The sequence below is a fragment of the Electrophorus electricus genome, chromosome 11, assembly GCF_041902795.1.
Source record: "Electrophorus electricus isolate QZ-2024a chromosome 11, ASM4190279v1, whole genome shotgun sequence".
Taxonomy (NCBI): Eukaryota; Metazoa; Chordata; class Actinopteri; order Gymnotiformes; family Gymnotidae; genus Electrophorus; species Electrophorus electricus.
This window is the reverse complement of record NC_137507.1, coordinates 17,859,442-17,881,322: the sequence shown is the minus strand read 5'-3', so window position 1 is coordinate 17,881,322 and position 21,881 is coordinate 17,859,442. Positions and strand designations below refer to the sequence as shown.

The 21,881-nt window shown below is 44.4% G+C and overlaps 1 protein-coding gene across 1 annotated transcript in view; it reads right to left on the bottom strand.

The window, feature by feature from the left end:
• Positions 1-21,881, bottom strand: part of trhde.2 (thyrotropin releasing hormone degrading enzyme, tandem duplicate 2) — a 142,621-nt gene that overhangs the window by 17,102 nt on the left and 103,638 nt on the right. The window contains exons 11-14 of the mRNA XM_026997268.3: positions 14,729-14,817; positions 12,527-12,660; positions 12,191-12,246; positions 2,240-2,387 (exon numbers count right to left, since the gene is read on the bottom strand). Coding sequence (XP_026853069.2) covers positions 2,240-2,387; positions 12,191-12,246; positions 12,527-12,660; positions 14,729-14,817 — 427 coding nt within the window. The remainder of the gene's footprint in view (positions 1-2,239; positions 2,388-12,190; positions 12,247-12,526; positions 12,661-14,728; positions 14,818-21,881) is intronic.

Here is a 21,881-nt window from a genome sequence, read left to right as displayed (position 1 = left end):
CCATGTAAACTCTCCACTGGTGTCCCCCAAGGCTCAGTATTAGGCCTCTTGGGGATATAACATCTTTTCATGGCTTCTATTACCAATGTTATGCTGATGACATCCAATTCATTCTTTCTTTCCTACCCTCTGACACATAGATTTCCAGATTTATATCAGCATGCTTGACTGACATAGCATCATGAATGACAGCCCACTACTTGAAGTTCAACCCCAGTAAAATTGAGCCTCTGTATATCCCAGGAACACCCAGCCCTTTACCATGATCTCACAGTTTCCTTCGAGAACTCCCTGGTATTACCATCTGAAGCAGCTCATAGCCTGCACATAACTTTAGACAACCAGTTGTCATTCTCAACTCATGTTTCAAGTCTGACCCGGTCCTGCAGATTTCTCCTTTGTAACATATGAAGGATTCAGCCCTTTATCTCTCAGGAAGCTGTCCAGGTACTTGTGCAGTCTCTTGTAATCTCAAAGCTCCACTACTGCAATTCGCTACTTGCTGGTCTTCCTGTAAGAGCCATCAGATCTCTACAACTACTACAGCTCCAGAATGCAGCAGGACAACTGGTATTCAATCTTCTGAAGTTCATACGTCACTCTACTGCTATTTTCCTTTCACTGGCTCCTTGTAGCTGCCTGCGACAGATTTAAAATCTTCATGCTCGCCTACAAAGCCCTCCATACCTAATATCAATGGTCAAAGCCTGAACCATACCTTGAGTATTTTGAACCTCAAGTACAGCTTGGCTTGAATCACCATACTTCAAGTCTCATGGTAGACAAGCATCGAGACTATTCTCTGTCCTGGCTCCCAGATTGTGGAATAAACTACCTCTGGCTGTCTGGACAGCAGAGTCCCTTGCAGTCTTCAAATGCAGACTGAAGACCCATCTATTTGTGGAATATTTAAATGACCATTGATCCTACACCTACATTGAGTAACTGAAACACTAGTACTTATTGTAGGATATTGTTTGTTATTGCACTTATCATTGGCTGAGATAGAGCTTATGTATTTTGCACTTCTAGGTATCAGCACTGATCCCTGTATTTCAACCGTATACTAGTTCAATGGTATCTTTAACTCTAACGTACTGTACTGGCTAGGATACATGCTATGAGTAAATGACAAAGCACTTTTGTAAGTCGCTCTGGATAAGAGCATCTGCCAAATGCCTTAAATGTAAATGTGAATGTGTATGTATGTGTGTGTGTGTGTGTGTGTGTGTGTGTGTGTGTGTGTGTGTGTGTGTGTGTGTGTGTGTGTGTGTGTGTACACAATTGTATTGTAAGATGAAGAGTTTGAGATTCACATATGGTTATCAGTGACGACTCATTAAGGACTGGATAATTATCCAGTCAAATCCCTGAGATGTAACAGTGAAAACACAAAGACTGTGCATGTAGAAGGAATCCTAGCTTCTCACACACACACACACACACACACACACACACACACACACAGCCTCCAGACTGACAGCGGACGCACATGCTCCTGGCTTTAACTAATCTGCCCAGCTGTTTGCAGTTCTGTACAGCTCTCTAAACATCTTTGGAGGAGGCACTCTAAATATCTTACAAGAGATGTTACAAGAGGGGAGAGGGGGTGGCCGAGAGGAGGAGAAGGTAGGAAGGAAAGGGAGAGATGACAGGCTTGGAAGGAGAGCGAGATAGAGGAACAATGAAGAAAAAAGTAAGAAAAGGGTTGATGGGCTATTAAAATCATTAGCCATTCAATCATTGATTTTTGCAGTAGAGTAGAGCATGTAATAAATGTCATTTGTGCAAACAAGCACACATGAATAATGCACTAAATGCTACTCTAAATGTTATAATGTTCAACACTGCTGTCAACATTAAAATACATCTGACTGCAAGTACTGGAACTAATTCGTATGCACATATGTGTGCACACACACAAATGCACTCGTACCCACACACACACACACACACACACACAGAGACAGCAAGCCCCCAGAGATATGCTAAATAGGCACACAAACATTATGGCTGTACACACTGGCCTGGAGTGCCACAAGAATCACAAAGAATCACACAATCCTTAATTATCCAATAAGGCAACTACTTGGAGCACCTAGATGTATCTCTTATCTGCTGATCTGAGACCAGTTCTATGTTTGCTCTTAACAAGAGTTCCCGTTAGTGTATTAGAGGCATTAAGCCTGTTCCCAGACCAGGGCGAAAGGGTCAGGAGGTCTGATGAAGCTTCGCCTACACTAAAGAGGCTGTAGTCCTCGGTGCGATCCAGAAGCTTATCCAGCTGGTACAGGGCTCGGCTGGCGGCATGCCACGGCAGAAACTCGCTCTCCTCGGACAGGTAACAGATAATCTGCAGAGGCACATTCTGAGGAAGGTAGCCAGCCCTGGAGAGAGATGCACACAGAGGGAGAATCAGTGAGATTCACTCAGCTGAACTGTCTGGAACAATTATATCAGTCATGAGTTTACCTATACTGGATATTAAAAAACATTCTTTTTACATAATTGTCACCTTTCCTATGCAAATTGATGTTTTTTTCATATACATGGCTGCTCCAACAAAGGGGAGAGTTTATAACTTTTTTCTCCTCCCACATCATATATGGCATATGACTCATACACGTTTATTTTACAGAAATGCGTGTACGTACATCAAGAAAGAGACATAGACAGACAGGACAAAGAAAAGTCAGGCAGAAGTGGCAAAGTGACAGAAAGAAACGGAACAGCTCAGCTTCTGTGTAAGTACACTGCACTCCTCTTAAGCACATGAACTGCATGGTATGTTTAAACTTAAAGGAACAAAAAGGAAGGTTTCAGGTTAACTTCATGCCATCGGTCGACCACTGGTAGACACATGACAACTGCTTGACAATTTTTAAAAGATCTTGATCTCTGTTGCTATTTAAAGGACTGGCTCAGTCAAAAATGCTAATGCTGCTACCCACGATTGTAAGCAAAAAGTTGCTAATTAGCATTATGTAAATCATTATGCAAATGACATTATGCTAATTTATGGCTAGCACTTTCCATTTATTCCTAGCAATATGAGCACTTCTGACCGAAATGCTTCTTTAAATCCTAACAATATTTAAGATGGCTTATAGCCTTGTATATGGCTTTGTAGGAACAGTCCTGTTTTTTATTAAAAAAAAGAACCCTTCCTTTGTAAAGACTGCAGTCCTGTTCACTTTGCATAAATCCATAAAACATCAGAGGCTTTTGAAATAAACATGCTGGCACTAAAAGCAAAGATCAAACCCCATCTACTGTCATCGAGAGCAGCACATCAGAAACGAGGTAATACTTCAGTGGCTCTTTTGATAGGTCCGCTCAAATGAGACAGAGCTTTTGGGGTGCTAAAATTGGTCTCTCACTTGCCATCTATTCCTTCAGATACTTCCAACACCAACTGGGTAAGGAGACACAGAGGAGAGGCACCCACAATTCACTGGGAGGTTGAGCTTTCAGCCGTTCTCATTGGTTCTAGCTTTGTTTGGTCATTTGGCCACAAGGGACCACCGTCCTCACCTTGACCTGCACTGTTTCAGTAACTGCAGATGTTTACAAGCACTGAAAGTAAACATACCAGGACAATTCATCATCTCTCTCTTTCTCTCTCTCTCTCTCTCTCTCATAGATATCAATTTCTCTTTTTATTGCTCATTGTATGAGCAAACTAGCCACACTCATGTCATGTGGAGCTTTTAATGAAAACTCTGCTTCATAGTTGTAAATATATGTCAGTGTTAGTCAAGCTTTATAATGGGAAACATTTTGTTGCAATTAGCTGATCATGTTTTCAGTGATTTAGCACATTGATCTTTAGCAAGTGAAATAAAAATGGCCTACATACATAAAGAAAGTCACAACCTCAATTATCTGTGGAACATCTGCACAGATTACAAAATGAAGTACTCAATAACAATTAACTGGATGAATCACTCACCAAGAATAATTTCCTGGTACATTTAGTCTCTAAACGGACAATGCAAACATTTAGGTGTATTTGGGTGTTGTTAGGTCAATAATACATGACAGTTTTGTGCTGTTTCTACCTTGGGAAGCGATAATGAGCCTCCCAGTCCCTCAAACAAACCATTCCATTCCAGTGCATCCATTATGATGGCTTCATCATTAGGACATAGCCTTAAACGTAAACGTTTTTCTTTATAAAATGTGTACCACTCTTAGTCTTCTTGCCTTTAAGGTGGCGCATAAGGGACAGAGGAAGTGCGTGCTGTGAGGATGCTTACATCCTCATTACACCCAAAATGAGTGTGATGGCCCTCCTTCACAAAGCTTTTAGGCAACGTTTCTCCTTTTACACGTTTACATACGTCTCGTATACGATGCCCTTGGTTGGCCGGTTTAAATCTTCGAGTCAGCACGGTCCATGCTCATGTCCCAGAACACGTGTCCATCATTAGTGTTCAATTTGTGTCCCTGACTATCTTCAAATGTTTGTGTGATCAGAACATAAGGCATCACTTAGAAGCAGATTACGCTGTTTACACATTAGGTATAATATTCAGAGCAGTAATGTGCCATCAGGCAATTAAACGGGACCAAAAAAACCAAGTCAGAAGAGACATCTGTCAGACTACAGGCCAAGTTCAAACTTTCCTTTTGTTTTGAAGATTTTCTAGAAAAAGTTGTAGCTCAGCAGCTAAGCTCATATTTGCATCAGAACCAGTTACATGACGAGTTGGCACGTGTCATCGACGGTGTGTACAACTTAAATCAATTCAATGGTTTTGAATTTTGGAACACTGCAGGGACTCATGCACCATATTAACTGTGTGGCAGCCTTTAGGTAACATCTTCGTGTTCATTACAATGTTGTAATAAATTGAACTGAATCAAAATGTGCATGCAGAATCTGGAAGCTCCAAAATTTCCCTCAACTATGTATATTGTAGTAATAATAATAATAATAATTGTGATGATGATTATTATGGGAACCTGCTGTGGTGGCATGATGTTTTGAAAGCCATAGCACTTCAGCACAGTCTCTTCCTATGTTTCAGGGTCCTGTGTTCCCCATCTCTATATAGCACATAATGGGTACCTGACAAAGAAGTTTGTATCTGCTTAATCTGACGAATGGAAACTCATTTCAGGAACATAGATGTGCTCCCCTTCAGTGAACATTTGCTGCCATATTAATTATTTTAGCCAATGTGTTGTTTTTTTTTAAGTGGTATCTTTCTTTTAACCACAGTTAGGCGCTAGTATTCTTATTAGCTTGCGGGTGCATGTGATTGTGTGCATGTCCTCAACAAAGTCACCTGTACCTGCTCACTCTGCTCCAGCTGAAAGAGTGTCTAGTATGGGTGAGCTTACAATTGCACCTGACCTCACCGTCCAGGAGAAAAAAACCTCCAAACTTGTCTGTCTCTAATATTTATCAGCGCACTTTTATAACCAAATGAGGCAGTGCACTTTATTGCTGTTGTTGTTGCATATTTCTGTGATCGAGTTTGGGATATTTATCAGCTTTATCTACCATTATTATATATTATATATATCTTTTATGATCTAGCTCAAGCTGTGTAAAGCAATGTGTGTCTTCCAGTGAGAGTATTCTGGTGATAGATGGCCATCACCTCCTGCCGGTGGTTTGTTGTGTTTTTTTTTTAATGTTATTGTGTATTTTGTTGTGTTATTGTGTATTTTTTAAATATTATTGTGTGGCATTTGCAGGCTGGAGAGTTTGACTATGACTGAGAGAGAAACTGACCTGGGGCTCAGAGGATTGTTCGCAGGTGGCTGAGGGTCTAATTGTTCATTTCCATGATGACTTAACTGGATAGTTTTTGTCTGAGGACAGACTGAAATGTTATTACCATGTTGCTGGTTTATATACTGTTCACTTGTGGTGACACAGAATAACCTCACCATCATTTGCCTCTAAAAAGTTCCAAGTTATACTAAGACTCAACAACAACAATAACAACAACAACAACAACTATTGTTATTGTTGTTCTTATTGTTATTATTATTGTTGTTATTATTGGCTATATACTGGATAATTTTATGTTATATAATATGATGAAATGTAACATCATTTATTCATATATGTCATGTATAATCAATGCGCAGTGAAGTACAATTGAATTATCTTTATTTAATTTTCTTCTTTTTATTTTATATTTTGAAAAAAATCTTAATATTGTCACAGTGTCAGACTCTTATCATGGCCTTGACTCAACGTGTCCTGGTCTTGGTCATTGGTCTATTTATCTTGACAATACTACTCAGTGCAGCATTTGAAACTATATATCACAACCTTTTACTAGATAGGTTCAAAAATATTGTTGGGATTAAGGTATTAGTCCTTTCCTGGTTTTTGACCTTACTTAACTCATCTTTATCCATTAGTGACCATAAAGGCTGACTTTTCAGCACGTGCTAAGGTTAGTTTTGGTGTTCCAAAAGGGTCTGTCCTAGGACCTTTCTTTATTTTCTTTATATATGTATGTAAATATGTAAAATTATTTTACATAACACTGTACAAATGTCCACTTCTGTGCTGATAACACTCAGCCAAAACAGAGGACAAATGTCATCTCAATATTACTGAGGAATATATAAATGGAAGGAGATACTGGATGCTGAGAATCTTTCTCTCACAGAAGTGGACTTATTAGGCCTCCGGGCTAAACTCTGTGATTGTGTAATAAACATCGATGATCTCCTAATTGTACCGTGTTTAATGGTTAAAGATCCTGGTAATCATGGGTCCCAGTCTCATTTGAAGATCATGCAAATAATATTTCTAGGGCATATTTTCTTCCATCTCGGGAACATTGCAAAGATTAGAAACATCATGTCATGATGCAGTAAAGCTAGTCCATGTATTTATCACTTCCAGATTAGACTCCTGTAATGTCTTACTATGTGATTGTAACACTAAGTGCATAAACAAGATCCAGTTAGTTCAAAATGTAGCAGCCAAGGTTCTTACTAGAACTAGAAACTTTGATCATAAGACTCCTATCTTAGCTACACTGCACAATTTCGTGGTGATTATAAAATACTTCTATTGACTTTTAAAGCACTGAATGGTCTCGCCCCACAGTATCTAAGTGAACTCTCAGTCTATTATGATCTGCCTTGTCTGATTAGACTAAAAAGGTGCAGATACTTTAAGGAACTCTAAATCCCTATAAAGCTCCCACACTGTGGAATAACCTGTCAATGTTTGGGACTCAGATACACACTCAATATTTAAGGCTAGGCTTAAAACCTATTTATTTAGTCAGGCATTTTATTTAAATACGTCTCATCCTATGTATAGGTGTAGGTCTGAGATCCAAGGGTACTGAGAGTTGATAATCTGGGATGTTGTTGCCATGCTTACCCTCCGCTAGCATCGCAGTTCCCTTGGTAACCTGTCGTGTGTTTTCCTCCGTTTCCTGTTTAGCCTTCCCTCGTTTCTAGTCTCCGTCCCTTCTTAGTGTCACTTGTTCCTTGTTTACCTCTTGTTAGCCTGTGTACATGCCTCGGGACCAACTGGTCGTTTTCTAATGTGAAGCTTGTGATGTTTGCCTGTTTAAATGTTTCATTACTTTGTCCTATTCTGTTCTGCGTACCTTGTTTGGTTTTCTGCTCTAGCTCTGGGTTCCTTATTTAACCTGTTCTGGTCCTGCTCTTTTCCTTCTGTGTTTGTTCCTTGTGCTCCTATGTTGTCATGTACCATGGTTACGCTACTCTGACTGCCATAGGTATTTAACCGTGGACCATTCTAACAACCGTTGTTATGGATTTGCCATAAAGAAACAATTGCCCCTCTCAGTGTTTACATCTGCCTTCTGCTCAGCGTTATAGCTGTGATGCTGTCACTTGCGCTTTTTTGTCATTTAAGTTTGTTGGCTGGGAGCAGCAGAGTGCTGATGTTCCAAAGACCCCTCAGGTCAGTGACTTACTATCCGGATCTATCCTTTGAATTGTGCTGCCATAGCTAGATCTGCCGGAATCCATACTTACATGCCCTGACACTAGATACCCTTATTTTATATACGTCGTATTTGACCATGACTAATAATTAGGGCCCCACCAAAGTCCCACCAAATTCAGCCTTTTTCCGCGAAATGGAAGAAAATTGGAATTTTTTATGGCGGACATGTTAAATGTGGAGTGCAGAGTTAAATGCCAGAGCTTATCACTTTATTCTGTTTTTTTCTGTTTCCCACTATGGAGACGAATCAAACGTCACATGGAGTTTCCTAAAAAGTAGTAATGTAATGTTACGCATTTTTGACCTGCACGAGTTCTGTTTGATTTTTAAAGTGATTTTTAATTGAAAAAACACTGACATTCCTGGTTTTGACAAAAACCTTTTGTGGGAATTGCAAACATTGCTGTTATGTTTTGGAAGTTGTTTGAGGCTCCAGAATCTTGTTAACATGGAGTTAGCTCGGCGCTGTCTAGAGAGCTGCGTTAAAACACAGACAAGCATTTTCATTTCAGTGAAAGGGAACGAAGATGAAAACTCTTGATGTTTTGTGCTTACCACTCAGCCATTAAGGTATACCATTAAGCTTAGTATGACATTCTAGCCTTGCGAGGCTAACTTACAGCCCCTAGTTGGCTATGTAGTTAAGTGTTATTTAATAAATGCTGTGAAATGTAGCATTTGTGTTCTAAAATCTGTGAAATCCATCAATTCTGAGAAACTAGGTCCGTGAAATGAAGCAATTTTGCCATGAATTTCCAAGGTCTCCAATAATCATGTGTTGTCTCTTTAAGCCGAGGTACGTCTACTCCTGGTGTCATGTTGTTGCTGAGCATCAACCCATTTCAGCTGTTGTGCCTCCTCCCACCCCGACCCCTTCCTTTGATGTGGCTCCTTCCACCGCCACCCCCATCCACCCACTTCTCCACCGCCCTGGTTTCTCCCGCTTCAAGAACAACGAGAAGGCTCTAGGCTGACTGGCTGTTTCTGGGTCGTTCCACATGCCAGACGGCTTTCGGACACACTTGCACTCATCAATCTCAGACTAGGACGTCTAGACCCCCAGAATGTACTTTTACTGCTCACTTGCTCTTATTACTTAATTAGTTTTTATTGCTTATTTTGTTCCTGTTTTATCCACTGTTAACCAGAGGAGAATGGGCGCCCCCTGTGAGTCGTGTTACCCTTGTGCTCTTAGGGAGTTTTTCCTTTTCACTGTCGCATTTGGGATGCAAACATCTGTAAATCTGGTTTGTGATAAAGGCTTTTGTAAAAAGCGCTATATAAATCAACTTGACTTTGGCACTTGTACCTAGTCCTGGCCACATTTTATCCGTTTACCTGAGATGCATATCAGCAGCAGGTGTAAACAGGGCCCCGGTCCAAGTGTTGGGGATCTCATGCACATCGTGGCATTTTCCCTGCTCTGACACACCTGCCTCTACTCATCAGCTAATTAATAAGGATTCGCTTCGGCTTGGTCAGCTAATTTAAAGGTCTCCGTGAGCCGGATCAGGTGTTCCGGCGCGGAAAAACCCAAAGAACAGAACTGACAATTAATGAAGAGCAGAAGATGAAGATCGGCAAACAGTGAGTGTCTTTTGCATACAAAGAGCCACTAGTTGTGTGAACACATCACGGTAGGAACATATCCGGCAATATTCTCGGCTGGCGCTGTTTGTCATCATTTTTGAATTATTCAGCTTCATTAAAAATAAAAGAATACAACATTACCATAACACCCTGAAGAGTGGGGATGGTTTTTCCCTGCTCACATCACACAGAGCACCAAATGAGTTCAATATTTCTGCCACAGAAACATGTGTGAGCACATGCACACACAAGTGCAAATGTATACGCATGCACACTCACTCATGCATGCACGAGCTCGTGATCAAAGTGATCCATCATTCACACACACACAAACACACACACACTCTGGTACCCGGCAAGAGTAAAAATGAGAAAGTGCCCGTGTGACGCCACAACACAGTTCACACTCCCTGAAGGTTTAATCACGGCACGGCACGGCACGCAGGACAGTTGCGGCTACCGTGCGTTCGACTTCACAACTAACGGCTTTAGGATCTTTCAGAGTGAAATAGATTTCACAACCTAAAAGCATCTCAGTGAAACAGCTTCCGATTGCCTAAATAAAAGCCATTACCTTCTAAATTGCCTGGTAATTGTTTGCTCATTTAAGAAAGATTTGCAGAGTTTGGTAGGAGGTCCATTAAGTAGCTTCATCAGTTTGAGGGTAAATGACAGAAGAAAAGCCTCATTGTGTGCTTAAGTGAATCAAATAAGCACTCTTCAGAATTTCACCCTCGGTTATTTACAAAGCCATGTCTGTTAAAACACACCCAGCAGTGGAGGTAAACTCATAATGTAAATGTTGATATATGATAAACAACACATTGACCTGGTTATATAAAAAAAGTCGTGTGTGTTTTGTTTTTTTTTCCCCCATTTTCCCCTCTTTGAACTCAAAAATTAATAACATGAAAGCTAGCCGGACAATATGCAACAGCATTATTAAACTGTGTGAATATACCCCAGGAGCCACAGGAGCATTTAATTAGCTGCTACCGCTCAGGGCACAGTGTAAATGCAACGATGTCCATTGTGCTTCCGTAGTCATGCACATACTTTTCATCCTCTTTAATTTGGACAAAAGTACACAAGTGTGTGAGCCAGTGTGATTAACAACAAGGCTTCCCTTAATATGCAGGCTGGCATCCCTGGCTCCCCAGTACATAAAAGGGGCAATAAACACTTCGACAGGTGCAGGCCCTGAGATGGAATCAGACAAAGTGGTAATATTGCCTCTAAGCAATAGAGAATGGAAGGTTTCTATTATCTGCTGATACAGAGGTTAACAGGAAAACAACCCAAGGGCGCAGAATAGCAAGAGCTGCCGTCGCTCCTACACCCATAACATTACGGGTATATTTTCACTGTTTATAGTTAAGGATTTAAAAAAATGGCTTTCCTGTTTTTAGAAGAGAAGATTAACTTTGCCATGAAATAGGCAATTAAGTAATAGATGAAGTAGTAGATTAACTGGAATAAAATAATTACAAAATCATCCAGAAAATGAAATTAATATTAATTTGACTTTGACTGGGTTTGTTTGTCCATTTGGACAGCACTGCTGATGATAATTTAGCGCTGGGGGTTTCTCGTCTGCTACCTGAGCCCAGAAAAGTGTCCCTCAGAGTTTAACACTCGGCTCTGTGAAGTTGTAACCTACCTGGGTTTTCCTGATGGTTTATGTTACGCCTGGATCATTAAACTTAAGGTCCAGCTCTGGTCAAGTCAGTGGGGCTTTACATAACAGCACAATTCTCTGTGTACATATTAAACCCCTGGGTGGGCTTGCACATCAAGCAGAGCTGCACAAGTCTGTCTGTTTCCAAATGATAAACGGCAAAGCTGTAGGTGGGGTCAGAGAGCAGAAGAGTTTAAACCCACACCTGGGGTGGGGAATCAACACTGCACTTACTGGGACCTCTGAAACGAATCTCTTTACCCCATTAATGCTTGAGGTGAAGAAATATATAAAGACAACCCACTGTTAGCCTTTGGTTAAATTCGCCCAATTAAATTGTTTTAACTTGGCCCATGGTTCGAGTCTGATCCCACTGGCCTGGACTCATTAGGTGCCATGGGAGAGAGCTACACTATGAAGAATGTGTTCAGCAGGAGGCTTGCTTCTCCTGAGGGAATTAATTAGTCCATGGAGTCAATAGCCTGAGAAAGTGGCGTTTGCGGCGTCCCGTGCTTTCAGAATGATCACTGATTCTATAACGAAACGATGTGATATTTTGAACAAAAAGAGCTTCAGAGGCTAAGAGCATAACCGCACAGTATCGCTGGAGGAAATATCCTCTGCTTTCCATCACTCACTCGACTGCCCCCAACCCCCCCCCAACCTTCCTGCTCTGCTTAACGGCGGTTCGGTGGGGAGCTGCAGGAGGCCGGAGCTAATGACTGAGCTCTGCTGGATCTGTGCACTGAGTCGGCAGTGGTGAAAGGGGCATGTTATCTTTTAGCGCAGCGAGGGGCTGGCAGCTTCGCCGTGGGCCTCGTTTGCACAGGTGCGCCATCGGGCTAGAAGTAGAGAAGGCCGACTAACAGCGGAGTCCGTTAGCCTCCAACGTGTTCGAGGCTTGCCGGGGCGGCCGGCGCCGGACGCGGAGAGCGCGTGTACCCGCAGAGCCCCACCTGGCCAGGTTGAAGACGTCGTCGATCAGACCAGCCCGGTTACCCACGGATATCATCTGCGGGAAGGGGGAAGAGGAAAAAAAGAGACGCTACTTAATAGCAGGAAGCAGCGGGACCGGGTGCAGGACAGGAAGGCGTGGCGGAATGATGAGGTGGGGGGGGGCGAACAAGGGAGGGAAGAAATAAGGAAAACAGTGCCCCGAACAAACATCATGTGGCACAATATTTACCAGACTGAAAAATAAGCAATGAGAATTGGAAAGAGAAGAGCTGTATTTAGAGCTGAAGGGGAGAGATATCAGAGTGGGGATGAGTGGCCAATGAAGAGTTGCTTACCATGGGGTTATTCATCAGCTGCTGAATGAGGAGCCTCCAGTTGTGAAGGTCATAGTTCACCCTGAAGTAGCCTGTCTGATTGATGTTGCCCAGCAACCACATCTCCTCGTCTATGCGGCCCACTCGATGCGTCTCTATAAATAAATGAGCGAGGGAGCGAGGGGAGAATGTTTGAGGGCGGGCCTGAATGCTCGTTACAACATCTGCATTTTCATTTCTTCGGGAAAACAGACACAAGCACACGTGCACGTGCAACCACAAACACACACACACACACACTCTTCAGGCAAGGTTTAGTGATAAATGGGAGGGGACGCACAGTAACAGACACTCCAATGAAGCTAATGGAAACGTCTACAGACATCCAGGCCCTTCATGGCAAAAATGGCGCCTGGAGTCATTTCTAATGAATCCGCCCCCTGCTGCTCATCCATTACTGGGAGGTGAACCCCGGGACGTGAGACGAAATGTCACATCACGTAATTGACTCCTCCGCGGAAACAAACGAGACTGCCCACTCACTCAAGTTCTGCTTCACTGCATTTATTTGCCATATTTATGTGCGAGCGGTATTCATAAATGCATTCATTATCAGTTCTCAAAACAGCGCCGCACATTTGTCACGCGTTTATAGATTTCATTCGTCTTTGCTTTCCTTTGATTAAACCGATATCGCAAATGCACTCCTGGTATCGTGAATGCACGACAGCGAATGGGCTGGACATTTATCATGTTCAGAACTGGGTAATTTATTTCAGTCAGTTCGAGCTCAGTCAGTTTATCCCGTGTGAATGTTGTGTTCATATTCCGAAATATTATATCAAGGCTATGACGCGAACTATTTTGGGATGTCAAATGCACCGGTGGAGTGCTTTGGACTGCACGGTGTAATGTGTGTTTTATCGCCTTCAGTGATCCAACGAGCGTCCAACCCATGGTTGAGCCTGCGGTGTTGAGCGATTGGTGAGCCCGGCCAGTGGACGCTGTAAATGAGGCGTCACTGTTGGATCGCCCGCTGTGTTTTTGCGGTGCGACGCAGCGTGGCAACAGTCCACATCGCAGTAGAGACTCAGGGACTCGTGGGCCAGTACGGTGTGTTAAACGTGAGTGGGGTGATGGGGGGTTGGCGGCTTTTCAATGGTGGCAAGCTTTATTGAGGACGTGGCCATGGTTCAACTGAATTCAGCACTTTAAGAATGTGACTGGCCTCGAATTATGTGGTTCTAGTGGAAAACTCTCTCTCTCTCTCTCTCTCTCTCTCTCTCTCTCTCTCTCTCGATAGAAGGATAGAACGACATTAATAAGCATGACAGCAAGACATACTGTTGCCCCTACTCCCAAGCAGAGAGAGGTTTGGGATGCCTGCTGTAGTCAGACCTCAAATGCAGCCTTAATGCAACACCGGCTCAAATTAAAACCCGAAATCTCTGACCCATTTTCATGTAGGTTCTGGAAGATATTGCTACTGATGTTTACTGAGACCCTGGACAGCACTGTCAGGTTTCAGGGGAAAACCCCAAGGCTCAGAATACAGGCTATGGCATAAAATGTGGCATGGAATAGGGGTTTGGGTGCTTTGAATCTACTCATCCAACAGACCTGGTGCAATATATTCCATGTTACACACCACGCTTCATATCACACTGTTACCAGCATAGTCTAAAGCTCTTCTCCAGGGCCTGAAAACGTTGTTCTGAGACTTAAATTGTGCAGTATCCGGCAATATCTACTGCAAAAGTTATATGTGGATTTCATTATAATTAATTTCTTAACATTGTGTTTTGACAATGGCGAGTCAATATTCTTGGCTGGTTTGCACGCTGGAAAAAAACAAAACAAAAACAAAGGAAGCAATTTCAAAACCTAGAAAAATTATTTCCAAAATATTGAAATGGTTTGAAATCACACGAACTCTAACCATCCAACTGTTCTCAACAACAGACTTTCCCAACAACAGACTGAGCAGTGGAATCTGCTCAGTACCTGGAAACTAGAGTACATATTAGCACCTGAGACTCAGATAGTAGGCTCTTGAGGGTATATTTCTGGGAGGAGAATAGAGACCTTTACTACAGCTAATCTCCAGTCCTGACAGGACCTTTATCTTGGTGTCTGACAGAGTACAGGATGGTGATAAATCAGATTCTCCTCATTCTTCTCTTGTGGACTTGTGCTGTGATGGGATCTCAGGTTAAGGCTTACCTGTTTTATTAGAGACCCAGATGATCGTCTCAGATGATATGTGAGTGGAGTTTCCCACTGCCAGAGACAACGGGAGCTGCCACTGAAAGCTGAGAGAGAGAGAGAGAGAGAGAGCAAGAGAGAGAGAGAGAGAGAGAGAGAGAGAGAGAGAGAGAGAGAGAGCGCGGGAGAGAGAGAGAGAGAGAGAGAGAGAGAGCGAGAGAGACAGAGAGAGAGAGAGAGAGAGAGAGAGCACGGGAGAGAGAGAGAGAGAGAGAGAGAGAGAGAGAGAGAGAGCGAGCGAGCGAGAGAGACAGAGAGAGAGAGAGAGAGAGACAGAGACAGAGACAGAGAGAGAGAGACAGAGAGAGAGAGAGAGAGACAGAGACAGAGACAGAGAGAGAGAAACAGAGAGAGAGAGAGAGAGAGAATAGACAAAAAAAATTACTCAGTTTTCAAGTTTAGATATGCTTTTTACAGTTTTCTATGTTCACCATAAAACAGGAACAAAGTAAAAGAGATAGCCCCACTGATTAATTCAGCATTATGGATGGACTCTCTCATCAGGAGCTACTGTGTGACAAACATACAAGAAGACTTCAAACCCCAAAGGGACCACCATTATCAAATCTGAATGAAACAAGATTTCATCTACTCACAAGTTGTGAAACATGTGCACACACACACACACACACACACTCTCAGTGAGTTTGCATCATTCAACTAAGTTAAATTACTTGCCATGTTCCCTATCGTAAGCCTGTAATACAACTTTGCTGTGTGTGTGTGTGTGTGTATGTGTGTTGGGGCGGGGGGGCACATCCACCCAAACCATATCTGACGGGTGTCAGACAGACATGTGCTCTCCCTTTTCTCTGCCCGTCAAAAATGGACGACACCCAGGTGGTCATGGTCTGCTGCCTGCCAGCACCAATTACCTCAGACAAGCCGAGAGCAGCCCAGCCCGGAGTGTGCACGGACGCAATAAAAGCCACTACCCAACTATTTAACGACACCGCTGCCCATTATGAAGCCCCGTGGAGCCTGACAATCTGCAGCCTTCTGTCCCTGTCTGAATCAAGACCCCTACTTATTTAATTACATCAATTATCCGCTTTCATGAATCCAGATGCCTGTGTGCCTAATGGGTTCGGTCACTAGGGACCGGAGGGAATCTGAATTGTGACGGAAGTGGCGGAAAGAGCAATAACATCCACTCGTCCGAGACATTGTTAGAGCCTCACCTATGACCATGCGAGCTCGGCTCGAGCGAGCTGCGTCAGGGGGTCTTTCCCATTATAGCAAGCAAATGCCGGCACCCCAGAAGACCTTGCCGTGCAGACAAGGCTCTGAGGCATGATTCGAAACCACTGCAATTCTTCTCGAGGCTGCTGAATGGTTTCTAAGAAGCACATGAAAGTTTGAACAAGGTCGTGGGCTGCCTTCGAGGGGTAACTAGCAGCCCTAGGAACATATTACGCATCCGATTATGCATTATGAAGTCAATTAGACAACACAATAAAAACAAAGCCATATGCTTGGAGAAGAGTACACAAGGAATATTTCTGTAAGACTCTAGTGGTAGAGAGCATGAGGAAAAGCATGCTTGTGTGATCTTCTAATCTCATCACCATCTGTATGTATTAAAATGGATTAACACGTAAACATACACACGCACATGCACACGCAAACGTCTGTCTTCATAAACAGAAACGAACGAGAGAGTGGAAAGTGGAAAGAAACTGAACGTGTCGTAAAGTAATCGCACTGCCGTGGATCATGACATCAGCACAGATCGCGATAATCCGTGTCATCTTTGGGGACATTATTAATATCACAGTTTTTTTTAAACCCCACATTTCTCCTAGTATTAGTTGTTTCCAGTTCCACCCACTAGCTAATTAAATTTCCATGCCAACAAACCGGGAGGGTGAAGGCTGGCGCATGCTTCTTCCGATGCATGTGCAATCACCCATCATGCATCTTCTCGACCTGTGACCTCTGCATCATCATTGGACAATTCAGCACACTTGGAGAGGAGCACCAACCACCGGCTCTCCATACACCGGCAAGAGATTCTACAAAAGCACATTCGTAACTCTCACATTCTAACTGATTTATAAGGCTATTTTATTTCATTCTTTTTAAAATTCTAATTTGCCAATGTTCCCCCAATGTCGGTCAAAGCTAATTCCACTCCTGGACTGGTTCTCAAACCATATGGATGGGTGAAAGCAATTTTATAAACTGCCTTCTGTGGGGCTTCTCTGTTTGGTGTGACCTTGCAGATAACCACACTGGCTCACACTCTGCATATAGTGTTTCAACAAAGAGACTGGGAAGCGTGCCATCTTACCCACCCGATCACACCATGTCCGGTATGACTCGTATCCTACCAGGACTTCAGCACCACCGGTCGCACTGCAGGAATTCGGACGCCCCCCCGCCCCCCCCGCAGAACTCGGGCGTGCCTGCCGTCTGAACCTGTCCAAGTGAGCAGCTTCTCCAGCACAGGAAAGAAGAAGAAGAAAAAAAAACCAACACCCTGTCACGGCCAGCTCTGACCTTGAGGGTGAAGTACCTTACAGACGATGCACAATTCAGGAAGAAAAAAAACAAAAAAAACCCCCCGAAACGTCTCTCCTCGTTCCACAAAACACACCCCTGCAGCGACTGGATCGGCTTCCCACAGAACTAAAATATTAGTTAGGTCCGCGGAGTGGAGCGACGTTGTCTTTCTCACGGGGAGGATTTCTCTCTCTCCCCTCCTCCCTCGCTCTGTGAGTGGAGAGTGGTGCTAACCTCGCTGGCCTTTGCTTGGCTTTCTCTGCACATGTACACACTGCAGACCCATCTCTGTGTCAGTGGGGTGTAGAATAATGAGGCTCGGGGAAAGGAAAGCCCTAATAGCCTTTAATCACAGCTTATTACAGCTGCCCATAGATCAGTGGACAGTGAGCAGACATCTTCCCTTTCTGTAGCTAATGAAATGCTTGGTGTGAGGTGGTGAGACTTCTTCCTTGCATGCAACCAATCAGGCTCTTTCTATTCTATTCAGCTCCGCAATGAAACTGAGCCGCGTCCAGATGTCACGGTAATTTTATTACCAAGTGCGGCTAGGTGCTTTTATCCCTCTTCTGGCTATTTGTGCAATAACCGTTGGATGTAAAATAGGTGATTAAAGGTGGTAAAGAAAAACAAAAATCCGTAGGATCAAGGCAAAACCAGCCCGCACGGAGCTGGCCTGGTGGTGCTGAGCAACAGAACATGTGTATTGGTGGTGTGCACATGTGCAACCAGCTGCCACTTAAATCTAGCTGACCCTAGGACTCCCCCACGGATATCAGTTTCACTAATCGCAGTGGAGCGCAACGCAATTGTGCTTCAATAGCAGCACCTGGTGTGGTCTGACAGCCACTCGAACACAACGAGATATGCTCCGGGCTGCCTGGGATTCACTGGGAAGGGGCGGGGCGAGTGGGTTTGGGGTGGGGAGAATTGGTGTGGGGGGGGGGGGGTAACGTAATTAAGGGGAGTAATTGCCTCCCCCCCGTTACAGTCACGCAGCTCTGCGGGGTGACGAGGAAATCAATTTGCACCTTGAACCTCTAATTTGATTTAGCTGTTTATTTTCACCACCAAGGACGCATTCATCTTTGCGGGGAATCAACGCAGAAGGGGACCGACAGTCGGAACGCACGTGCCTGAACCCGTAAACGAGAGACGTCACTTCGGAACGGTACTGGTGAGGAACGCGCGTGGAAACGCAGCCCTAATGAAGCCGCAGTCTAGAGCGATTTGTATCAGAGGCTCTGCTATGTACACCTGACCTTCCTTTGATGAATTATAAACAGGTTGTGGAGGCACTCTCTTCCTTTTAATTATGTTCGCTTTCCTCCCATATTGATGCTATTGAGTGAATTAGGATCGCTAAATTGCTTAGATATTAAAATGTCATAGCTAGAGAGGAGTTTTATGCAATGCGAACAGCCACTTCATCTAAGGGAAACACAATTCACATTACCGATGTTAATACCGGTGAACCGTTTTCAAATGCAGCATACAAATCTAAATCTGACACTTAGCGTGCATTTAAGACTAGCGTAGATATGTTGCTTTGAAACGCACACAATATAATTTATTTCCATTTCATTACGTGTGCCTTTTGTCAAACATGGGCCACCGTTTTCCTGAAGGCTCTGGCACGTAGCACAGATCTATGTTCTGCACGCTCTGGATCACCTGATTTAGCTCACGAGGAGACTGATCATTAGCTAATGACATGACTGACGTGTAGAGCAGGGGAAAAAAAAAAACACTGAACCACGCTGCGTGGGGTTTTCTCTGCGACTGGCAACCATCTTTAGATTGGCTAGAAAATGCAGCCCGTGGCCTGGGTTTGTTTCATCCAACTCGCTTATGACAGTTCATCCAAATCTCTTTAGTAACTGCAGTAGCGATGGCGGCGGCTCCGCATGCTGTCAGAAACTACATTCTCTGTAGGAAGAACCCACTCACAAATTCATTTTATTTCCCTAGGAGATGAAGGGGGTGGGGGACACTATAGACTTAGTAGGTGCAACAGAAATGGCTCCTTACAAAAGAGTGTCCCTACAGCAGAGAAGACATAGCACCACAGCGCGTGTTACACACACAATGGGCTCGTATAAATCACCCTGTTTCTACAGTTCCTCTCTGACATCTTTCTATTGTGCAGCTCAATCCGAAGCTTCTGTGTGTCAAAAAACGGGCTGAATAAAAAAAAAACAACCAAACAAACAAACAAAAAAAACCCCACACACATCATCTGACCCTCACTATTACCCGCCCGACAGTCTGACACTCTGAACACACTCTTTACGCAGTATTTGGGTGTGGCGCTGGGTTGGGACTCTCTGTGGGACTGTGGAGAGGCAATGCGGTACGTTTAGAGGTGCGCCGAAACCCTCCCCGACGTCTGCCATGTCAGAGGCTCGGGCCGAAACCCTGTGAGAGCGAGCGAGCCTGGGACGGAGAAAAACGAGGGATAGAACAAAAGAGGAAGACCACCTGCTCCCCTCACTGTCCTGCTACCAGTCTGACTGAACGTCCAGCTTTGCTCTGGAACGGCTTTTCATAAACCCACGCTTTTAAAAGAACGTTAAAGCAACAGTTCCGCATACTGTGTGTCCTGTCTACAGACTGGCCACTTGGCACATATATGGGTAGATTAACTCACACTCGAACCCTCACACACGCACTCCCATCCTCAGCCTGTGTTTTCCGTGGGGTTGATAACGAACGGATCGATGCATCACGTCTCCATGCGTGGAGAACACCGGGTCTGTGATTATGAGAATCGCACGATAGAAGCCTCCAGTTCTGTAATGATTGCTTTCCCTTTATTACCACTGAACTCGGATCCAAACAGCTGACACACAGACTCGAGCTCCTAAGTGTTCGTGATCTGCACAAGACAATCGGAGAGGCGCTCCTATTGAAATACCCACTGCTTTACTGCCAGTCAGACGAGTCAAAGTACGACCAATTTTAGCTGCGTTGCTTATCGTTTCATTGTTGCAAAGCTGGTTTATAGAAATGAACACATCTAAAAGGCTAATGAGTGAGCCAAGGGTGAGCGTGATGGGTGGGGGGTGGGGGGCAATGTTCCCAAGGATGGCATGAGGACAAAACCCTGAGAGGAGCCAAGACTGGGAAAGGGAATCCAACTCCTCCATTCAGCAATGGCTCACTTCACTCCGAGTGCTTTTTAAAAAAATAAATAAAAACAGGACGTGCCGCTGGCAGGCCCTCCCTCTGTCCGCCGCCAAAAAAAGGCAGCGGGCAGTCAATGTTCACTGTGCATATTCTGAACCCGACTGTTTGAATTCGACCCCAGCTGCCACAACCAGCACACATCATTGACTCCACAGGGATCGAAGGTCTGTAGGGAGAATGAACGAGGAGGTGGAACTCATTGCGAGGAACAAATGCGACTGTGATGGCAGCGGAACGGCCTGGTCCGGACGCTCCGGCTAAGGATCCGCGTTCCCCCCACAACACACGACCCAGGCAGGCTCCAGCGGAGAGATCGTCATTAATATTCCTAGTTCGTCACAAGTTGCTGGCAGCATTTAGGCCTAAATAAGAAAAGAAGGCTTTCCGAGTGGACCTGGGCGACGCGTTGAATTATTCATGCCGCCTTAACGAGAGCCACAAACGAATCTGTCTGCTGCTGGCAGGCCCATTCCTCCTCAGCAAGTGGCAGAGCATTCCAGAGGGCACCTGGAGGTGAAAGGTCACTGCAGACCACACAAATATAAACGCTGAGCCTAATCGATCATTCACGGGGGTGAGAGAAGTGCTGCTCGGCAGGACCAAACCGGCCTTCCCCTATTCTGGTGCAGTAAATACAGCTAGTGGAGCGACCAGAAGGGTGGTCTACCGCACGCTCTTGGGCCACTGATGGGCCCACCCAGCCCACCTCGGAGAGATTACTGCAGGGACAGAACACGGCGGCCGGTGCAAGATCCGTTTTGGGCTTTCATTTGCTGAGGCACTCTCTCCCTCTGTCTGCAGATCTGCCTTTTCTCATGCACTTCATCCCAGGTCACCCTCTTATTTTCAGCTTTTCGGAACAGATAACAGCTAAATTTGTCTGGGTCTCCCCTTTTCATTCTTTCACGACCCCCCATGCCTCTCCGCGGATTTTTTTGTTGCTCTCTCTCTCTCTCTCTCTCTCTCTCTCTCTCTCTCTCTCTCTCTCTGTGTCTATTTCTGGCTGAGATGCGCGTGATCAAAGCACACCATAAAAGCCCCGGAGGGGAGGACGCGCTGGCTGGCTGGCTTTAAACCAGCCAAAAAACGAAGACCAGGTCCAGCAAAGACTGTTAGCGTGCTGAGGGATGTTGGGGGATGTTGGGGGATGTTGGGGGGGGGATGCTTATTATGTGGGCCAGTACTTAATCAGTTTCACCAACTGCCCAGATCGCAGAGTCAGATCCATACGCACAGGGCTTGCCAACAATGACAAATTGAATGCTGTCTTCGTGCCAACCTGATTCTGTTGGGTAATTAACTATTGAGTTGATTCAGATATGTTGAAGTAAGGGGGTGGGGGGCTGTGCTTTACCAGAATTTGGGAGCTGTACCTGCACCAGTGGCTTAATTACTACAGAAAGGGAATTAAATAGAA